Below are 18,300 nucleotides of genomic sequence, written 5' to 3' on the forward strand. Positions count from 1 at the left end.
TCAAATTGTCTGTTTTTGATGTATCAATTTACTTTATCATCAAATTGTCTTGCAGGACAACTAGGCAATGGACCCAATGTCCCCTCCATGAACATCATGTAGTACTGTATCAGTAATGTGCTGGCAGGTGCTGAAAGACTTCTTGTCTAGTCTCACAGGCTTTACCTGTTTAAAATTGGTTCCAGGGGTAATGACAGTGTTAGCCCACTACAGAAGACTTGTAGGACTGTGTCTTTATAATGTAATGTCCTTTATGGCTCAGTTGGTAGAGCATGGCGCTTGCAAAGGCAGGATTGTGGGTTTGTTTCCTGGGGTCACTGATACGTCAAATATATGCACAGCACGCATGACTAAGTCGATTTGGATAAAAGCGTCTGCTAAATTGAATATTGTTATGTAAATACATGTGTGTATGGGGTCGCTTTTGTTCATTTACGCAACACACATTTTAACAAGCAGTTAAGTTTAATATTTTGCACATTTTCAAAAAATACAATGAGTTGAAAGCTTTACAGAAAAATAAACTCTTATTCTAAAAAAGTCATGAGCAGTTATGAAGCCTCTTGATGTCCTCTCTCTGTGGAGTCCATTTCATTCACTGTCCTTATAGTAGCCACAGCACAGTGCACCAGTGTAGAAGTCAAAGCCACTGTTTCAAATGCTACAAGAACAGAGAGCTGACAATTAAATCGCATAAATAAACCACCTCTACAAGTATTCCAGTATTTTGCTTCCATTCTGTCACTGCTAGAGAAGCCACTTCTTAGGAAAAATTCAGTCAGGGTTAAAGAAACTTACATTTACATCTCAACATACATTACAGTATAGCATTGAGCTTCTTAATAAAAAAACTAAAATAAGTTAATATTTACATACAAATAGATTTTAAATAGATTTATGGCAGCATAATACAGCATATTATTATAGAATAGTCTACAATATATTTGATCATTATTACAATATCTTTATCATCACTATATCTGCAATGTCTTCTGGAATCATGGAAGGAGCATGCTAAAAAAAAGCATTCCTATTTGGTAGAAGAATACAGACTAGGGTCAAATGAAGACACACTGGCTGTTTACACAGGCAGCCCAATGCTGATGTATCTTCAGCCAATAAATGGTATTTTGACCAATCAGATCTTTTGCCAATAATTGGGAAAAAGCTCAGAATTGGGTCGCCTGTGTAAACGCAGCCAGAATGTTCCCTATAACAATCAATGCACCTCACACACACACAATCCTCCTGTACTGGTCAGGTATTATGAAAACAGGTGGTAAGGCAGTGTGATCTATGGTACATGACTATGTGTGGGAGAGAAAGAGTGTGTGTTGTGAATGCGTGTATAACGACCTACTGTACGTACGTGTGTGTGTGTGTGTGTGAGAGAGAGAATAGGGTGTGCACATTCTAACCAACTGTATGTGAGTGTGTGTGTGTGTGAATATAGGGATTTGCACAGTCCAACCCAACTGTCCGTGCTTGTATACCATTACCCAGTCCCAGTTATTCGTCTTTCTCAAGCTCAGAGGTCTGTTTTATCTGGCGTGTGTGTACCAGTGCTCCCCCCAGTAGCGGTCCCTCCAGGGCTGCATGGAGATCCCACCCCCCGTCCAAGAAGGGCTCCAGCCCCAGCACACCCCTCCTGGAACCCCCAGCCTCCCCTACCCCCAGGGCTCTCCTCCTTCTTCTCAGGTCCATGTTCCCTTGGTCCCTAGCCTTCTCCTGGACCCCCTGGTCCTGGCCTTTGTGGGTCTTCTCTTCAACAACGTCGCTGGAGTCTGACTGGACGGTCGCCCTCTCCTTCAGGTCCCATCCACTCTTCTTCACAGCCCTTAGTTCTTCTCCTAATCCTGGTTTGACAGGTCCTGGCCCAGCTGCAGCCAGAGCCTGCTCCTCCTGGGCCTTGATGGCGCTCTCCAGCTGTGCCAATTTCTCCTTCTGCTCCTGGACCTTTTTCTCCTTCTCTGCTCTCTCCATCACCTCTCTCTCCGTCTTCTCCCACTGGATCCTCTCTCGCTCGGCTCTCTCCCTCTCTGCTCGCTCCTTTTCCAGCCTCTCATTCTCTATTCCCTCCTTCTCTACTCTGGATTTTTCTATCTCCTGTTCTCTCGACAGTTTCTCTCTCCTCTCCCTCTCCCTATCCAACTGTTCCTCCTCCACTCTCCCCTGCACCGCTCTATCAATCCTCACTTCCTCCAGTCTCTCCATCCTCTCCTTCGCCTTGTCCACTACCTCCACCCCTCCTTTAACTACCCCGTCCTCAGCTTTGGCAGGTGGCGGCTGGGCTGGTTCTACCTTCATCCCCCCTGTCACCTTCTGACCCAGCGGTACTCCCCTAGCCACAAGGTCCCTCTCCTTAGGGGCCTCCACCGCTGCCCCTGCCACGATTGCTGCCTCAGCCAAAACAGGCCGTTTAGGGACCTCCTGGAGTACTTCTTCCTTGGTGATAACAGGGGCAACCACTTTGAAGACCTGCTCTTCTGCACTCTTCTCCACAGGGAGGACCTCATTTTGGGGCTGGATGTGAGGCTCGGCCCCTCCGGCCTGTGGAGCTCCAGCGGGCTCCCCAGGCTCCATGGTGTCTGAGGCCAGGGCAGGACCACCTTGAGCTGGGCCTTTGGGTTTGGATGCTCCCCCCTCCTCCTGGACCCCCTTCTCTGTGTCGGCCTCTGGAGCTCCATCTGTTGCAACACAAAGATCGTTATTTACTTTCCCTTTTAATAACCAAACAGTTCAATTACTCAACACTTAGATACACATCACAATATAAAGACAGAACACGTATGAGAGTGCACACACTGTGCGTCTGTACCTGTCTTTTTGGGGTGCATCTCCTGGTGCTGCTCCTTTATGACAGCCAGAAGTTTCTCCTGCTGGTCCAACAGCCTCTTCTGTTGCTCCTGCTGCTCCTTTATAACCTGCAGCAGAGCAGCATGCTCCAACTGACCCTCTACATGGGGGGGGGGGGGGACAGGGTTAGAACACAACAAACACACACAGGGGGGTGGGTTGAATATACCATTCATAAATCATATATTTGGAGGTATTGGGTATCTACATTGGAGGGAGAAAGGGTATTCGATTTATCCACACAAACAGTATAGGGATGTGTTTAAGGGTGGGGGGGGGGCTGGAGGAGGGATAACTCAGTCAAATTAATGTTGGGTATGGTTGCTACAAACAACAGTTTGGACAAGGTGGGGGGGGGGGGGGGTACTGTGTGAGAGGGTGAGGTGGTTTAGAACTTGAGGGTTACGGCCATTTGGGTTAGGGGGACACAGCATTAGAAAGGTGAGTGACAATGTGAATACAGAGAGTGAGAGAGAGAGAAACACTTGAACACACTAAACAAACAACAAGAGTTATCTATCCAAAACAGAGATGTAAGGATAAACCACTACTCCAATCTTTTTGGCTCTATAACAAAGAACAAACAGCAAAAACATATACATGATCAAATACAAATCTTAGAAACAACTATTAAAGACTACCAGATTCTCCAATTACATTGAATGAAATTCAGGACAAAATACAAACCCTCCAACCCAAACAAGCCTGTGGTGTTGATGGTATCCTCAATGAAATTATAAAATATACAAACTACAAATTCCTATTGGCTAAACTCTTTAACATCATCCTCAGCTCTGGCATCTTCCCCAATATTTGGAACCAAGGACTGATCACCCCAATCCACAAAAGTGGAGACAAATTTGACCCCAATAACTACCGTGGGATATGCGTCAACAGCAATCTTGGGAAAATCCACTGCATTATCATAAACAGCAGACATTTCCTCAATGAAAACAAAGTACTGAGAAAATGGTCAAATTGGCTTTTTACCAAATTACCGTACAACAGACCCGCGTATTCACCCTGCACACCCTAATTGACAAACAAACCAAAACGAAGGAAAAGTCTTCTCATGCTTTCTTGATTTCAAAAAAGCTTGACTCAATTTGACATGAGGGTCTGCTATACAAATTGATGGAAAGCAGTGGAGAAAAATCAAACAGTGTGCGCTTAAAACGGGCAAAAAAACACCTTTCATTCCACAGGGCCATGGGGTGAGACAGGGATGTACAGTACCAGTCAAAAGTTTAGACACACCTACTCATTCAAGGGTTTTTCTTTATTTTGACTATTTTCTACATTGTAGAATAATAGTGAAGACATCAAAACTATGAAATAACACATGGAATCATATAGTAACCAAAAACATTAAACAAATCAAAATATATTTTAGATTTGAGGTTCTTCAAAGTTTCCTTGATGACAGCTTTGCACACACTTGGAATTCTCTCAACCAGCTTCATGAGGAATGCTTTTCCAACAGTCTTGAAGGACCCTAAGCAACCGCCATCTCATTGTCGTCATAGGAGGATTTATGCCGGCTTTTATTTTATTTTTGACAAGCGCGAGTCTCTGCAACACCACACGCCTCCTTCACTCTATCGCAATACTCTCATCAACTATAGATTTTTGGGCTCATGCAAAAAATAAAATCTTCCCTAAGTTGCTGAAATATATAAATATATATTTTTCATATGTTTAAAAAAGACAAACTGTTTTAGTGGGGAAAACAACCAGGTTCTATTTCCTATTGGAAATAAACCTTCTTAGCCCTTATAAGTAAAGATTTTTCCCGCAGCTATTCAGCTGTCATGTGCATACAATTGTTTAGCTTTTTTACCTTTGACACAATTGCACTTCATTGTATCAAGGATATTTGAAAATAAAATGAAACGTTCACAGTAAAACTTTTTTTTACCCCCCCTGAGTACTTGTTGGCTGCTTTTCCTTCACTCTGCGGTCCAACTCATCCCAAACCATCTCAATTTGGGTTGAAGTCGGATGATTGTGGAGGCTAGGTCATCTGATGCAGCACTCCATCACTCTCCTTGGTCAAATAGCCCTTACACAGCCTGGAGATGTGTTTGGGTCATTGTCTTGTTGAAAAACAAATGATAGTCCCACTAAGCACAAACCAGATGGGAATTGCATATCGCTGCAGAGTGCTGTGGTAGCTATGCTGGTTAAGTGTGCCTTGAATCAGATCAAAGGACATATTTCCACTGGTCTAATGTCCATTGCTCGTGTTTCTTGGCCCAAGCATGTCTCTTCTTCTTATTGGTGTCCTTTAGTGGTGGTTTCTTTGCAGCAATTCAACCATGAAGGCCTGATTCACACAGTCTCCTCTGAACAGTTGATGTTGAGATGTGTCTGTTACTTGAACTCTGTGAAGTATTTATTTGGGCTGTAATCTGAGGTGCAGTTAACTCTAATGAACTTATCCTCTGCAGCAGAGGTAACTCTGGGTCTTCCTTTCCTGTGGCGGTTTATTAAACAAAGAATGAGTGTGAGTTGTTGTCACAACCTGGCTCGTGGGAAGTGACAAAGAGCTGTTATAGGACCAGGGTACAAATAATAATAATCAATAATTTTGCAATCTGACATATAAAACCTTAATTTGTTCATCAAAAATGGTGAATAACTCACAGGTTAATGAAAAGGGTGTGCTTGAAAGGATGCACATAACTCTGCAATGTTAGGTTGTATTGGAGAGAGTCTCAGTCTTACATCCTTTTCCACACACAGTCTGTGCCTGTATTTAGTTTTCATGCTAGTGATTAGAGGTCGACCGATTAATCAGAATGGCGGATTAATTAGGGCCGATTTCAAGTTTTCATAACAATCGGTAATCGGCATTTTTGGACACTGATTATGCTGATTATATTGCACTCCACGAGGAGCCTGCGTGGCAGGCTGACTACCTGTTATGCGAGTGCAGCAAGGATCCAAGGTAAGGTGCTAGCTAGCATTAAACTTATCTTATAAAAAAAGGATCTTAACATAATCATGGTTGATGATATTCAGTATTTTTGTAATTATTTATTTGAGGCTAAATTGATTTTATTGATGTATTATATTAAGTTAAAATAAGTGTTCATTCAGTATTGTTGTAATTATCATTATTACAAATATATATAAAAATCGGCCAATTTATTGGTATAGCTTTTTTTGGTCCTCCAATAATCAGTATCGGTGTTGAAAAATCATAATCGGTCGACCTCTACTAGCGATGGCAGAGAATCCACTCTCACATTGTCACGGCTGTTTGAAAGAGCGGACCAAGATGCAGCGTTTTCGTAGTTCCACATGTTTTATTTAAATCAGTGAAACAGAATGCAACCATTAAACACTACAAGTATATACAAAACAACAAACCGTGACGCTGGAGGAACAATAACATCACGAAGAACAATCACCCACAAACACCTGTGGGACAAACCTAACTTAAATAGGACCTCCAATTTGAGACAACGACAACCTGCTGCCTCTAGGTCATGCCAAACACCACCAACATAGAAATGCAAACCTAGAACCAAAACATAGACATACAAAAACTAGACAAACACCCCATCACGCCCTGACCTATTCTACCATAGAAAATAACACTACTATGGTCAGGACGTGACAGTACCCCCCCCCAAGGTGCGGACTCCGACCGCGCCTAAAAAACACAACACAAAGGGAGGGTAGGGTGGGTGGCAACTGTCTATGGCGGCGGCTTAGGTTCCGGGCGTGGTAACCCCACTGCCCCCGCTGATCCCCCCGCTTCTGTATGACTGGGGGAACCATACCATGGGTCCTCATTGGATTCTTCAGACCACCAACCGCCGCTGACTCCAGGCTGCAGATTACCGCTGATGATTCTGGGCTGCAGACCGCCGCTGATGACTCGGGGCTGCATGCCGTCTCCGGAGGCTCGGGGCTGCATGCCGTCTCCGGAGGCTCGGGGCTGCATGCCGTCTCCGGAGGCTCGGGGCTGCATGCCGTCTCCGGAGGCTCCGGACTGGGGGGGCGTCGCCGGAGGCTCCGGACTGGGGGGCGTTGCCGGAGGCTCCGGACTGAGGAACGTCGCTGGAGGCTCCGCGCTGAAGAGCATCTCTGCAGATTCCGGACTGGGGACCTTCACTGCAGGCTCCGTGCCATGGGTCATCACTACTGGTTCCGCGTCATGGATAATCACTGGAGGCTTTGTGCCATGGATCATCACTGGAGGCTCCGGGCCATGGATCATCACTGGAGGCTTCGTGCCTTGGATCATCCCTACAAGCTCCGGGCCATGGATCATCACTGGAGGCTTCGTGTCATGGATTAACACTACAGGCTCCGGGCCATGGATCATCACTGGAGGCTTCATGCCATGGATTATCGCTGGAGATGTTGGACCATTGACCATCATTAGAGGCTTCCTTCGGGGCGCTGGAACTGGTCTCACCGGACTGGGGAGACGTACTTCGGACCGCGTGCTCACAGCAGGCACCGGCCTTACCGGGCTATGGTGGCGCACTGGAGGTCTGCTACGTGGGACTGGCATAGGAGGCGCCAGGCTAGTCACACACACCTTCAGGCTAGTGCGGGGAGCAGGAACAGGACGTGCTGGGCTCTGGTGGCGCACTGGAGGTAGAGTGCGCGGAGCAGGCACAGGGTACACTGGGTCTTGGAGGCGCACTGGAGGTCTGGAGCTCACGGCCTGCACAACCCGCCCTGTCTGGATACTCAACTCCGCTCGATCACTGCGGGGGGCGGGCACAGTTCGCACCGGCCTTTGTATGCGCCCTGACGACACAGTGCGCGTCACCGCAAAATACGGTGTCTGCTCCATCACTTGCTCCTCATAGTAAGCCCGGGAAGTTGTCTCAGGACTCAATCCTGACTCTGCCCAACTCCCCTTGTGCCCCCCCCCCAAACATTATTTTGGGGCTGCCTCTCAGTCTTGCCTTTAGGTGCATTTAGAGCCTCCTCTCGTCGCCGCTCTGCTCTTGCTGCCTCCACTTCTTCCCATGGACGGCGATTCCATCCCTTCTGAATCTCCTCCCATGTCCAGGATCCCTTGCCATCCAATATCTGCTCCCATGTCCATTCCTCCTGCTGCTCATTCTTACGCTGCTTGGTCCTTCTTTGGTGGGTGATTCTGTCACGGCTGTTTGAAAGAGCGGACCAAGATGCAGCGTTTTCGTAGTTCCACATGTTTTATTTAATCAGTGAAACAGAATGCAACCATTAAACACTACAAGTATATACAAAACAACAAACCGTAACGCTGGAGGAACAATAACCTCACGAAGAACAATCACCCACAAAAGACCTGTGGGACAAACCTAACTTAATAGGACCTTCAATTAGAGACAACGACAACCTGCTGCCTCTAATTGGAGGTCATGCCAAACACCACCAACATAGAAATGCAAACCTAGAGCCAAAACATAGACATTCAAAAACCAGACAAACACCCCATCACGCCCTGACCTATTCTACCATAGAAAATAACACTCACTATGGTCAGGACGTGACACACATACAGTTGAAGTTGGAAGTTTACATACACCTTAGCCAAATACATTTAAACTCAATTTTCACAATTCCTGACATTTAATCCTAGTAAAAATTTGGATCACCACTTTATTTTAAGAATGTGAAATGTCAGAATAAAAGTAGAGAGAATGATTTATTTCAGCTTCTATTTCTTTCATCACATTCCCAGTGGGTCAGAAGTTACACTCAATTAGTCTTTGGTAGCATTGCCTTTAAATTCTGTTTAACTTGGGTGAAACGTTTCGGGTAGCCTTCCACAAGCGTCCCACAATAAGTTGGGTGAATTTTGGCCCATTCCTCCTGACAGAGCTGGTGTAACTGAGTCAGGTTTGTAGGCCTCCTTGCCCGCACACGCTTTTTCAGTTCTGCCCACAAACTTTCTATGGGATTGAGGTCTGGGCTTTGTGATGGCCACTCCAATACCTTGACTTTGTTGTCCTTAAGCCATTTTGCCACAACTTTGGAAGTATGCTTGGGGTCATTGTCCATTTGAAGACCCATTTGCGATCAAGCTTTAACTTCCTGACTAATGTCTTCAGATGTTGCTTCAATATATTCACATAATTTTCCTCCCTCATGATGCCATCTATTTTGTGAAGTGCACCAGTCCCTCCTGCAGCAAAGCACCCCCACAACATGATGCTGCCACCCCCGTGCTTCACGGTTGGGATGGTGTTCTTCGGCTTGCAAGCCTTCCCCTTTTTCCTCCAAACATAATGACGTAATTATGGCCAAACAGTTCTACTTTTGTTTCATCAGACCAGAGGACATTTCTCCAAAAAGTATGATCTTTGTCACCATGTGCAGTTGCAAACCGTAGTCTGGCTTTTTTATGGTGGTTTTGGAGCAGTGGCTTCTTCCTTGCTGAGCGGCCTTTGGGGTTATGTTGATATAGAACTCGTTTTACTGTGGATATAGATACTTTTGTACCTGTATCCTCCAGCATCTTCACAAGGTCCTTTGCTGTTGTTCTGTGATTGATTTGCACTTTTTGCACCAAAGTACGTTCATCTCTAGGAGACAGAACATGTCTCCTTCCTGAGCGGTATGATGGCTGCGTGGTCCCTTGGTGTTTATACTTGCGTACTATTGTTTGTACAGATGAACGTGGTACCTTCAGGCGTTTGGAAATTGCTCCTTAGGATGAACTAGAATAGTGGAGGTCTACAATTTTTTTGGCTGATTTCTTTGGATTTTCCCATGATGTCAAGCAAAGAGGCACTGAGTTTGAAGGTAGGCCTTGAAATACATCTACAGGTATATTGACTCAAATGATGTCAATTAGCTTAACAGAAGCTTCTAAAGCCATGACATCATTTTCTGGAATTTTCCAAGCTGTTTAAAAGGCACAGTCAATTTAGTGTATGTAAACTTCTGACCCACTGGAATTGTGATACAGTGAATTATAAGTGAAAAAATCTGTCTCTAAACAATTGTTGGAAAAAGTACTTGTGCCATGCACAAAGTAGAGATGTCCTAACCGACTTGCCAAAACTATAGTTTGTTAACAAGACATTTGTGGAGTGGTTGAAAACCGAGTTCATGACTCCAACTTAAGTGTATGTAAACTTCCAACTTCAACTGTAGGTACATGGTTGCAAAGGGCATCAGTGTCTTAACAGCTCGATTTGCCAAGGCAGGATACTCTGAGCGCAGCACAATCAAGAAATCTGGCAGTGGCTTCTGATTAAAATCAGTTCTCACAGAACCGCTTGTTGCAATTTCGATGAGGCTCTCTTGTTCAGATATCGGTAAGTGGACTGGAGACAGGGCATGAAAGGGCTAACAAAGCTAGTTGTTTGTGTCATCCATTTTGGGAAAGTACCTGCTTAATTGCGCACCCAACTCACTCAGGTGCTTCACTATATCACATTTGTCATTGTCCGTAAGCTTGAGTTCATTTGCACACAAAATATCATACAATGATGGAAAGACCTGTGTTGTCCTTGTTAATGCAGACAGAAAGGAGCTCCAACTTCTTAATCATAGCCTCAATGTTGTGCCGCACACTGATTATAGTTGCGGAGTCCCTTTAATCCTCGATTCAGATCATTCAGGCGAGAAAAAAAACACCCAGTCATGTGAGAAACTCGTCGTCATGCAAGCAGTCAGACAAGTAAAAATTATGGTCAGTAAATAAAACTTTAAGCTTGTCTCTCAAATTTAAAAAAAAACTTGTCAATACTTTGCCCCTTGATAACCAGCACACTTCTATTTGTTGTAAAAGCATTACATGGTCGTTGTCCATATCGTTGCATAATGCAGAAAATACATGAGAGTTCAGGGGTCTTGCGTTAACAAAGTTAACCATTTTCACTGTAGTGTCCAAAATGTCTTTCAAGCTGTCAGGCATTCCTTTGGCAGCAAGAGCCTCTCGGTGGATGCTGCAGTGTACCCAAGTGGTGTCGGGAGCAACTACTTGCACGCGCGTTACCACTCCACTATGTCTCCCTGTCATGGCTTTTGCGTCATCATAGAATTCACTGGCTTATATGCGAAGCAGTAATTGTTGCAAAACATCTCCTGCCATGTCACTGATGCGTCGTGAAACAGTGTTGTTTGATGAAGTCATTGTCTGTATAGTTGTTTTGGTCTTTTCTCCCAGCATTGTCCCAGCCATATCCGAAAGAATGAAGTCCTCCACAATAGTATGGGGCTTGCCTCTCTCAGCCACTTGGTAGCTCACCATATAAGAGGCTTCTAGCCCCTTCTTATTAATGGTATCTGATGCTTTTATACATGTCTTACTACTTGAAAATCTTCTTTATTCTCGCTCAAAAAACTCCCGTGGTTCTAAATGTCTGCGCAACAATGTCTGCACAACAAGTTTCATCGAGTTGTGAAATAGTACTTTTGCACATAACACACTGTGGCTGAGGAAAGGCACTACTCCCAATATAAGTGAACCCCAAATCAATGTAGATCTCATCATATTTGCGCCTCTTCGATGGTCCAACGTCCCTGTCTGTTGTTCGGTGCTTTCTTGGGTAAGGAGGCAGTAGCTCTTTGGCTGCATCAGATTCACAACCCTCAGTGTCCATGCTAGCTGGGCTAACAACAAATGTAGAATTACTGATGCTAGCATTGGATGTGCTTGTGGAAGCAGAACAACTTGTGTCATCGACAGGTGCAGGTGTAGTACTGCTGATAGTAGCAGTACTACCAGTAAAGCTGGTATGTGTCTCTATGGACACATTTATCAATTGTCGAGCAAACGGAATGAGCAGCAACTCCATTTGGCTACATACGGACCGTTAGTGTAATTCCCGCGAGAGAGTAACGGTTAATGTGATTGATGATAATTATTTGACTAGGCTACCTGTAATTGACATTGTGTTGTTATTTCGCTGAACACTAAATGGTATAATTTAAATTTTAGGCAGTGAAACGGGGTGAAACTCAGGCGAGAAAAAAAGCTCACCCAAATAGGCCCGTTGGACAATAGAAATGTGAATCACATTTTTATTTGGCGTACCCCCGACGGCATTGCATACCCCAGTTTGGGAATACCTGGCCTAGACCACACAAAAAAACTATACGTACCTCGGCCTAAACATCAGCGCCACAGGTAACTTCCACAAAGCTGTGAACTATCTGAGAGACAAGGCAAGAAGAGTCTTCTACGCCATCAAAAGGAACATAAAATTTGACAAACCAATTAGGACCTGGCTAAAAATAGTTAAATCAGTTATAGAACCCATTGCCCTTTAGAATTCACAAAATGGAACAAACACCAAATTTAGACTCTGAATGCAGAAATCTGCATAAATATCCTCTGTGTGCATCATAAAACACCAAATACATGCAGAGCAGAATTAGGCCGATACCCGCTAATTAACAAAATTCAGAAAAGAGCCGTTAAATTCTACAAGCACCTAAAAGGAAGAGATTCCCAACCCTTCCATAACAAGCAGAGGGACAGAGGGACGAGTTCATACCTGCAACCAGCTTTTTTATCACTGTGACAGGAGCCGGTATACAGAAAAGAAAGGAGAGAGACAAGAGTTAGAGGAGAGAAACCAAAAACCTGATGTGGAGTATCCTGAGAGAATCAACCCAAGTCTGTCTGGTCTGGCCTGGTCTGGTCTGTGAACTGCTAAACCTGGTGCTTGTTCTGTACTTCAATCCTACTCTTTAATCTTGCTCATCCTCAGTGCAATTTCCACTCCTCCACTTACCATCCATCTTGTCCTCCGCTCCTCTCTTCTTCACTTCTGGAACAGCAGCCCCCTCTGCTGCCACGGGAACCACTGCTTCAGCAACTGGCTCACCTAAACCACATGGTCAAAGGCCAGGTGATGTCCAACACATCTACAGCCAATCAAATCACCGAGAGCATCTGAGATGATTGAATGTTCTGCATAAAGACCAGACATACTCACGTTTCCCAGCAGCCTCTGGGGCTTTGGCCGCGTCAACCAGCGCCTGCTCAGCCATCACATCCTTCCCAACAAGCACCTCTTTCACTGGGGCAAGTTTCTCCACTTGCTTTAGGGGTGGGACTTCCTGTTTCTTCCCCGCCCCTGGGTCAGGCTTCTCCAGCACCTCATTGGACTGCACCTCGGCTCCTCCCACTGCCTCCTTTTTCACCAACAAAGGAAGTTTCTCCTCCTCCTCTCTTCCCTCTTTATTCTTCACCTCTTCCTGGTCCGCCACACCCTGACCCTCAGAATCTTCTCCTCCTGCTGCAGGTTGGTTCTCCTCCTCCAGCTCTGCGTCATTCTTCCTCTTCTCTATCTGGACCTCATCATGGGGGATGGGCGGCTCGTGCCGATGGGCCTCCCCGTCAGGTACTGCCACACCTGGAGGAGGGGGAATGCACACAGCTATAACACATGGAGTTTCAGGTGTTGCTGTAAATAGTATTCTGACAATCCATCACTTATAGATTATTGCTTTTCTTCTATGCTCTAGTCTAGTAGATTCCCTCTGGTTCTATAGGGTTCACCCTGGTTCTATAGGGTTCCTCCTGGTTCTATAGCGTTCCCCCTGGTTGTAACGGGTTCCCCCTGGTTCCGTACCTGCATCAGGGCTGTCCAGCTGCACTTTCTCCTCCTCCTTCCTGTCTGGAACTCCTTGTTCAGGTCCTTTGATCTGGGGGGGCTCAGCCTGTTCCTGCTGTCTCTCTACTGGACGGACTGGCTCTACAGCAGCAGGGGCCTTAGGCCTCTCCACCAACACAGGCTTCACCTCAGGCTGTTTCGCTACCACCGGCTTCTCTACTGCTGGGAAGGAACAATTTGTTTGTATGTGTAAGAGCCACTAGATGGCAGCAGAAATCTAAGCTATAAAGAGATGCAACACTAATACGGACCTACAATACAGCCTAAGAGAATGAAAAGGGGACAGCGACAGAGAGCTAGTGAGCTCGACAGACAGACAGGGAGCTAGGGAGCTCGACAGACAGACAGGGAGCTAGGGAGCTCGACAGACAGACAGGGAGCTAGGGAGCTCGACAGACAGACGAAGCTCGACAGACAGACAGGGAGCTAGGGAGCTCGACAGACAGACAGGGAGCTAGGGAGCTCGACAGACAGACAGGGAGCTAGGGAGCTCGACAGGCAGGGAGCTAGGGAGCTCGACAGGCAGGGAGCTAGGGAGAGAGACAGACAGGGAGCTAGGGAGAGAGACAGACAGGGAGCTAGGGAGAGAGACAGACAGGGAGCTAGGGAGAGAGACAGACAGGGAGCTAGGGAGAGAGACAGACAGGGAGCTAGGGAGAGAGACAGACAGGGAGCTAGGGAGAGAGACAGACAGGGAGCTAGGGAGAGAGAGACAGGTAGCTAGGGAGAGAGACAGAGAGAGCTAGGAAAAGAGACAGACAGAGAGCCGTCTGTACCTCTGAATCGTCTCCCTCCATCCCGTTACAGGAAAGAAATAGCAGGCATTTCAGCTGCCCAGGAGAGCGGGAAAAAGAGAAGGGGAGAGAGAAGAGGAGAGAGAAAAGGAAGTAGGAGAGGGGGAGAGGAGAGAGCGAGATGGGGGGAGATGAGAAACCACCGGAGTTTGAAGAGCATCACTCTGGCTCAATCAATGTCAAAGGCTGCTCCTCTTATCCTCTACCCCGTCTGTCTAGCTGTCTGTCAGTCAAACATTCAATATATTCCCCCTTGGTCTCTTGGTCTCTCTACTCTCACCAACAGTGACATCAAAATATGATCTTTGGAGTTCGGAGCATATCAGACTTAGAACTGAATAGAATAGCTGACTCAACATTGTAATATGGTCCACACCGTTCAGTAAATCAGCCATGTCAGGAAGGACTCGCAAGATGGCATTCTTGTCAGCTGCAGGGGGAGGAGGGGCATGCTTGGGGGTGGAGTCAATGGCTGAGATTGACACCGTGGTGAAGGTGCTGACCAGCAAGATGCCTAACCCAACCCACAACACCAACTATACAGAGAGAGAGATGTTGGTCAGTGATGAGGTTAGTCGAGAGAAATAATGAATGAATGAATGAATGAAATGTATGTACAGTGGGGGGAAAAAAGTATTTGATCCCCTGCTGATTTTGTATGTTTGCCCACTGATAAAGAAAGGATCAGTCTATAATTTTAATGGTAGGTTTATTTGAACAGTGAGAGACAGAATAACAACAAAAAATATCCTGAAAAACACATGTCAAAAATGTTATAAATTGATTTCATTTTAATGAGGGAAATAAGTATTTGACCCCCTCTCAATCAGAAAGATCTCTGGCTCCCAGGTGTCTTTTATACAGGTAACGAGCTGAGATTAGGAGCACACTCTTAAAGGGAGTGCTCCTAACCACAGCTTGTTACCTGTAAAAAAGACACATGTCCACAGAAGCAATCAATCAATCAGATTCCAAACTCTCCACCATGGCCAAGACCAAAGAGCTCTCAAAGGATGTCAGGGACAAGATTGTAGACCTACACAAGGCTGGAATGGGCTACAAGACCATCGCCAAGCAGCTTGGTGAGAAGGTGACAACAGTTGGTGTGATTATTCGCAAATGGAAGAAACACAACACTGTCAATCTCCCTCGGCCTGGGGCTCTATGCAAGATCTCACCTCGTGGGGTTGCAATGATCATGAGAATGGTGAGGAATCAGCCCAGAACTACACGGGAGGATCTTGTCAATGATCTTAAGGCAGCTGGGACCATAGTCACCAAGAAAACAATTGGTAACACACTACGCCGTGAAGGACTGAAATCCTGCAGCGCCCGCAAGGTCCCCCTGCTCAAGAATACATATACATGCCCATCTGAAGTTTGCCAATGAACATCTGAATGATTCAGAGGACAACTGGTGAAAGTGTTGTGGTCAGATGAGACCAAAATGGAGCTCTTTGGCATCAACTCAACTCGCCGTGTTTGGAGGAGGAGGAATGCTGCCTATGACCCCAAGAACACCATCTCCACCGTCAAACATGGAGGTGGAAACATTATGCTTTGGGGGTGTTTTTCTGCTAAGGGGACAGGACAACTTCACCGCATCATTTGACGGGGCCATGTACTGTCAAATCTTGGGTGAGAACCTCCTTCCCTCAGCCAGGGCATTGAAAATGGGTCGTGGATGGGTATTCCAGCATGACAATGACCCAAAACACACGGCCAAGGCAACAAAGGAGTGGCTCAAGAAGAAGCACATTAAGGTCCTGGAGTGGCCTAGCCAGTCTCCAGACCTTAATCCCAAAGAAAATCTGTGGAGGGAGCTGAAGGTTCGAGTTGCCAAACGTCAGCCTGAAACCTTAATGACTTGGAGAAGATCTGCAAAGAAGAGTGGGACAAAATCTCTCCTGAGATGTGTGCAAACCTGGTGGCCAACTACAAGAAACGTCTGACCTCTGTGATTGCCAACAAGGGTTTTGCCACCAAGTACTAAGTCATGTTTTGCAGAGGGGTCAAATATTTATTTCCCTCATTAAAATGGAAATCATTTTATAAAATTTTTGATATGCGTTTTTCTGGATTTCTTTGTTGTTTTTCTGTCTCTCACTGTTCATATAAACCTACCATTAAAATTATAGACTGATCATTTCTTTGTAAGTGGGCAAACGTACAAAATCAGCAGGGGATCAAATACTTTTTTCCCCCACTGTATGTACGTATGTATGTATGTACGTACGTATGTATGTATGTATGTACAGTTGAAGTTGGAAGTTTACATACACTTAAGTTGGAGTCATTAAAACTCGTTTTTCAACCACTCCACAAATTTCTTGTAAACAAACTATAGTTTTGGCTAGTCAGTTAGGACATCTGTGTGCATGACAAGTAATTTTTCCAACAATTGTGTACAGACAGATTATTTCACTTATAATTCACTGTATCACAATTCCAGTGGGTCAGAAGTTTACATACACTAAGTTGACTGTGCCTTTAAACAGCTTGGAAAATTCCAGAAAATTATGTCATGGCTTTAGAAGCTTCTGATAGGCTAATTTACATAATTTGAGTCAATTGGAAGTGTACCTGTGGATGTTTTTCAAGGCCTACCTTCAAACTCAGTGCATCTTTGCTTGACATCATGGGAAAATCAAAAGAAATCAGCCAAGAACTCAGAAAAACAATTGTAGACCTCCACAAGTCTGGTTCATCCTTGGGAGCAATTTTCAAACGCCTGAAGGTACCACGTTCATCTGTACAAACAATAGTACGCAAGTATAAACACCATGGGACCACGCAGCCATCATACCACTCAGGAAGGAGATGTGTTCTGTCTCCTAGAGATGAACGTATTTTGGTGCAAAAAGTGCAAATCAATCCCAGAACAACAGCAAAGGACCTTGTGAAGATGCTGGAGGAAACAGGTACAAAAGTATCTATATCTACAGTAAAACAAGTCCTATATCGACATGACCTGAAAGGCTGCTCAGCAAGGAAGAAGCCACTGCTCCAAAACCACCATAACAAAGCCAGACTACGGTTTGCAACTGCACATGTGGACAAACATTGTACTTTTTGGAGAAATGTCCTCTTGTCTGATGAAACAAAAATATAACTGTTTGGCCATAATGACCATTTGGAGGAAAAAGGGGGAGGCTTGCAAGCCGAAGAACACCATCCCAACCGTGAAACACGGGGTTGGCAGCATCATGTTATGGGGGTGCTTTGCTGCAGGAGGGACTGGTGCACTTCACAAAATTGATGGCATCATGAGGGAGGAAAATTATGTGGATATATTGAAGCAACATCTCAAGACATCAGTCAGGAAGATAAAGCTTGGTTGGAAATGGGTCTTCCAAATGGACAATGACCCCAAGCATTCTTCCAAAGTTGTGGCAAAATGGCTTAAGGACAACAAAGTCAAGGTATTGGAGTGGCCATCATAAATGTATTTGGCTAAGGTGTATGTAAACCTCCGACTTCAACTGTATGTGTGTGTGTGTATGTGGTACCTGTGCGGTGAGTCCATTCTTCTGGATCTTTCTGTAGATGAGGGCAGGGCAGATGAAGCAGATGAGGGAGCCCATGGTGGCTCCAGTCAGACCCAGGATGGTCTCCACTACAGAGGGAGTAGCATAGACAAACATTAAGTCACACAATCCACTTGCATGGCTAAAGGCACATACTGCCAGTGTACCACGTGGGTCTACATGTCAGCCAGGTAACAATCCTCATCCAACTCTTCCACGCTCCTCTTTCTCTCCACGTCTTCCTCAACTTTTTCCAGACAGACAAGGACATGGCTAAGCCTTCCTGTTCAATCAGTCAGAATCCCCATGGCCCCGTTCCAACCCATCTGGCCCCATTCCAACCCCGTTCCAACCCATCTGGCCCCATTCCAACCCCGTTCCAACCCATCTGGCCCATAGCCCCGTTCCAACCCATCTTGCCCCGTTCCAACCCATCTGGCCCATGGCCCCGTTCCAACCCATCTGGCCCATGGCCCGTTCCAACCCATCTGGCCCATGGCCTCGTTCCAACCCATCTGGCCCATGGCCTCG

At 45.7% G+C, this 18,300-nt stretch overlaps 1 protein-coding gene across 3 annotated transcripts in view; it reads right to left on the reverse strand.

Moving 5' to 3' along the window:
• Nucleotides 1-446: 446 nt before the first annotated feature.
• The window catches only part of LOC115152894 (putative sodium-coupled neutral amino acid transporter 10), a 47,242-nt gene continuing 29,388 nt past the window's right edge, over nt 447-18,300 (reverse strand). The window contains exons 10-17 of one of the 3 annotated variants that reach the window (XM_029697805.1): nt 17,752-17,858; nt 14,619-14,778; nt 13,407-13,607; nt 12,768-13,187; nt 12,564-12,656; nt 12,324-12,344; nt 2,819-2,956; nt 447-2,687 (exon numbers count right to left, since the gene is read on the reverse strand). In XM_029697805.1, the coding sequence (XP_029553665.1) occupies nt 1,510-2,687; nt 2,819-2,956; nt 12,324-12,344; nt 12,564-12,656; nt 12,768-13,187; nt 13,407-13,607; nt 14,619-14,778; nt 17,752-17,858 (2,318 nt within the window). In that variant the 3' untranslated portion in view covers nt 447-1,509. Of the gene's footprint in view, nt 2,688-2,818; nt 2,957-12,323; nt 12,345-12,563; nt 12,657-12,767; nt 13,188-13,406; nt 13,611-14,618; nt 14,779-17,751; nt 17,859-18,300 lie in introns of all 3 variants that reach the window. The other 2 variants (XM_029697804.1, XM_029697806.1) reach the window with 2 other exon arrangements.

The sequence above is a fragment of the Salmo trutta genome, chromosome 18, assembly GCF_901001165.1.
Source record: "Salmo trutta chromosome 18, fSalTru1.1, whole genome shotgun sequence".
NCBI classification, from domain to species: Eukaryota; Metazoa; Chordata; class Actinopteri; order Salmoniformes; family Salmonidae; genus Salmo; species Salmo trutta.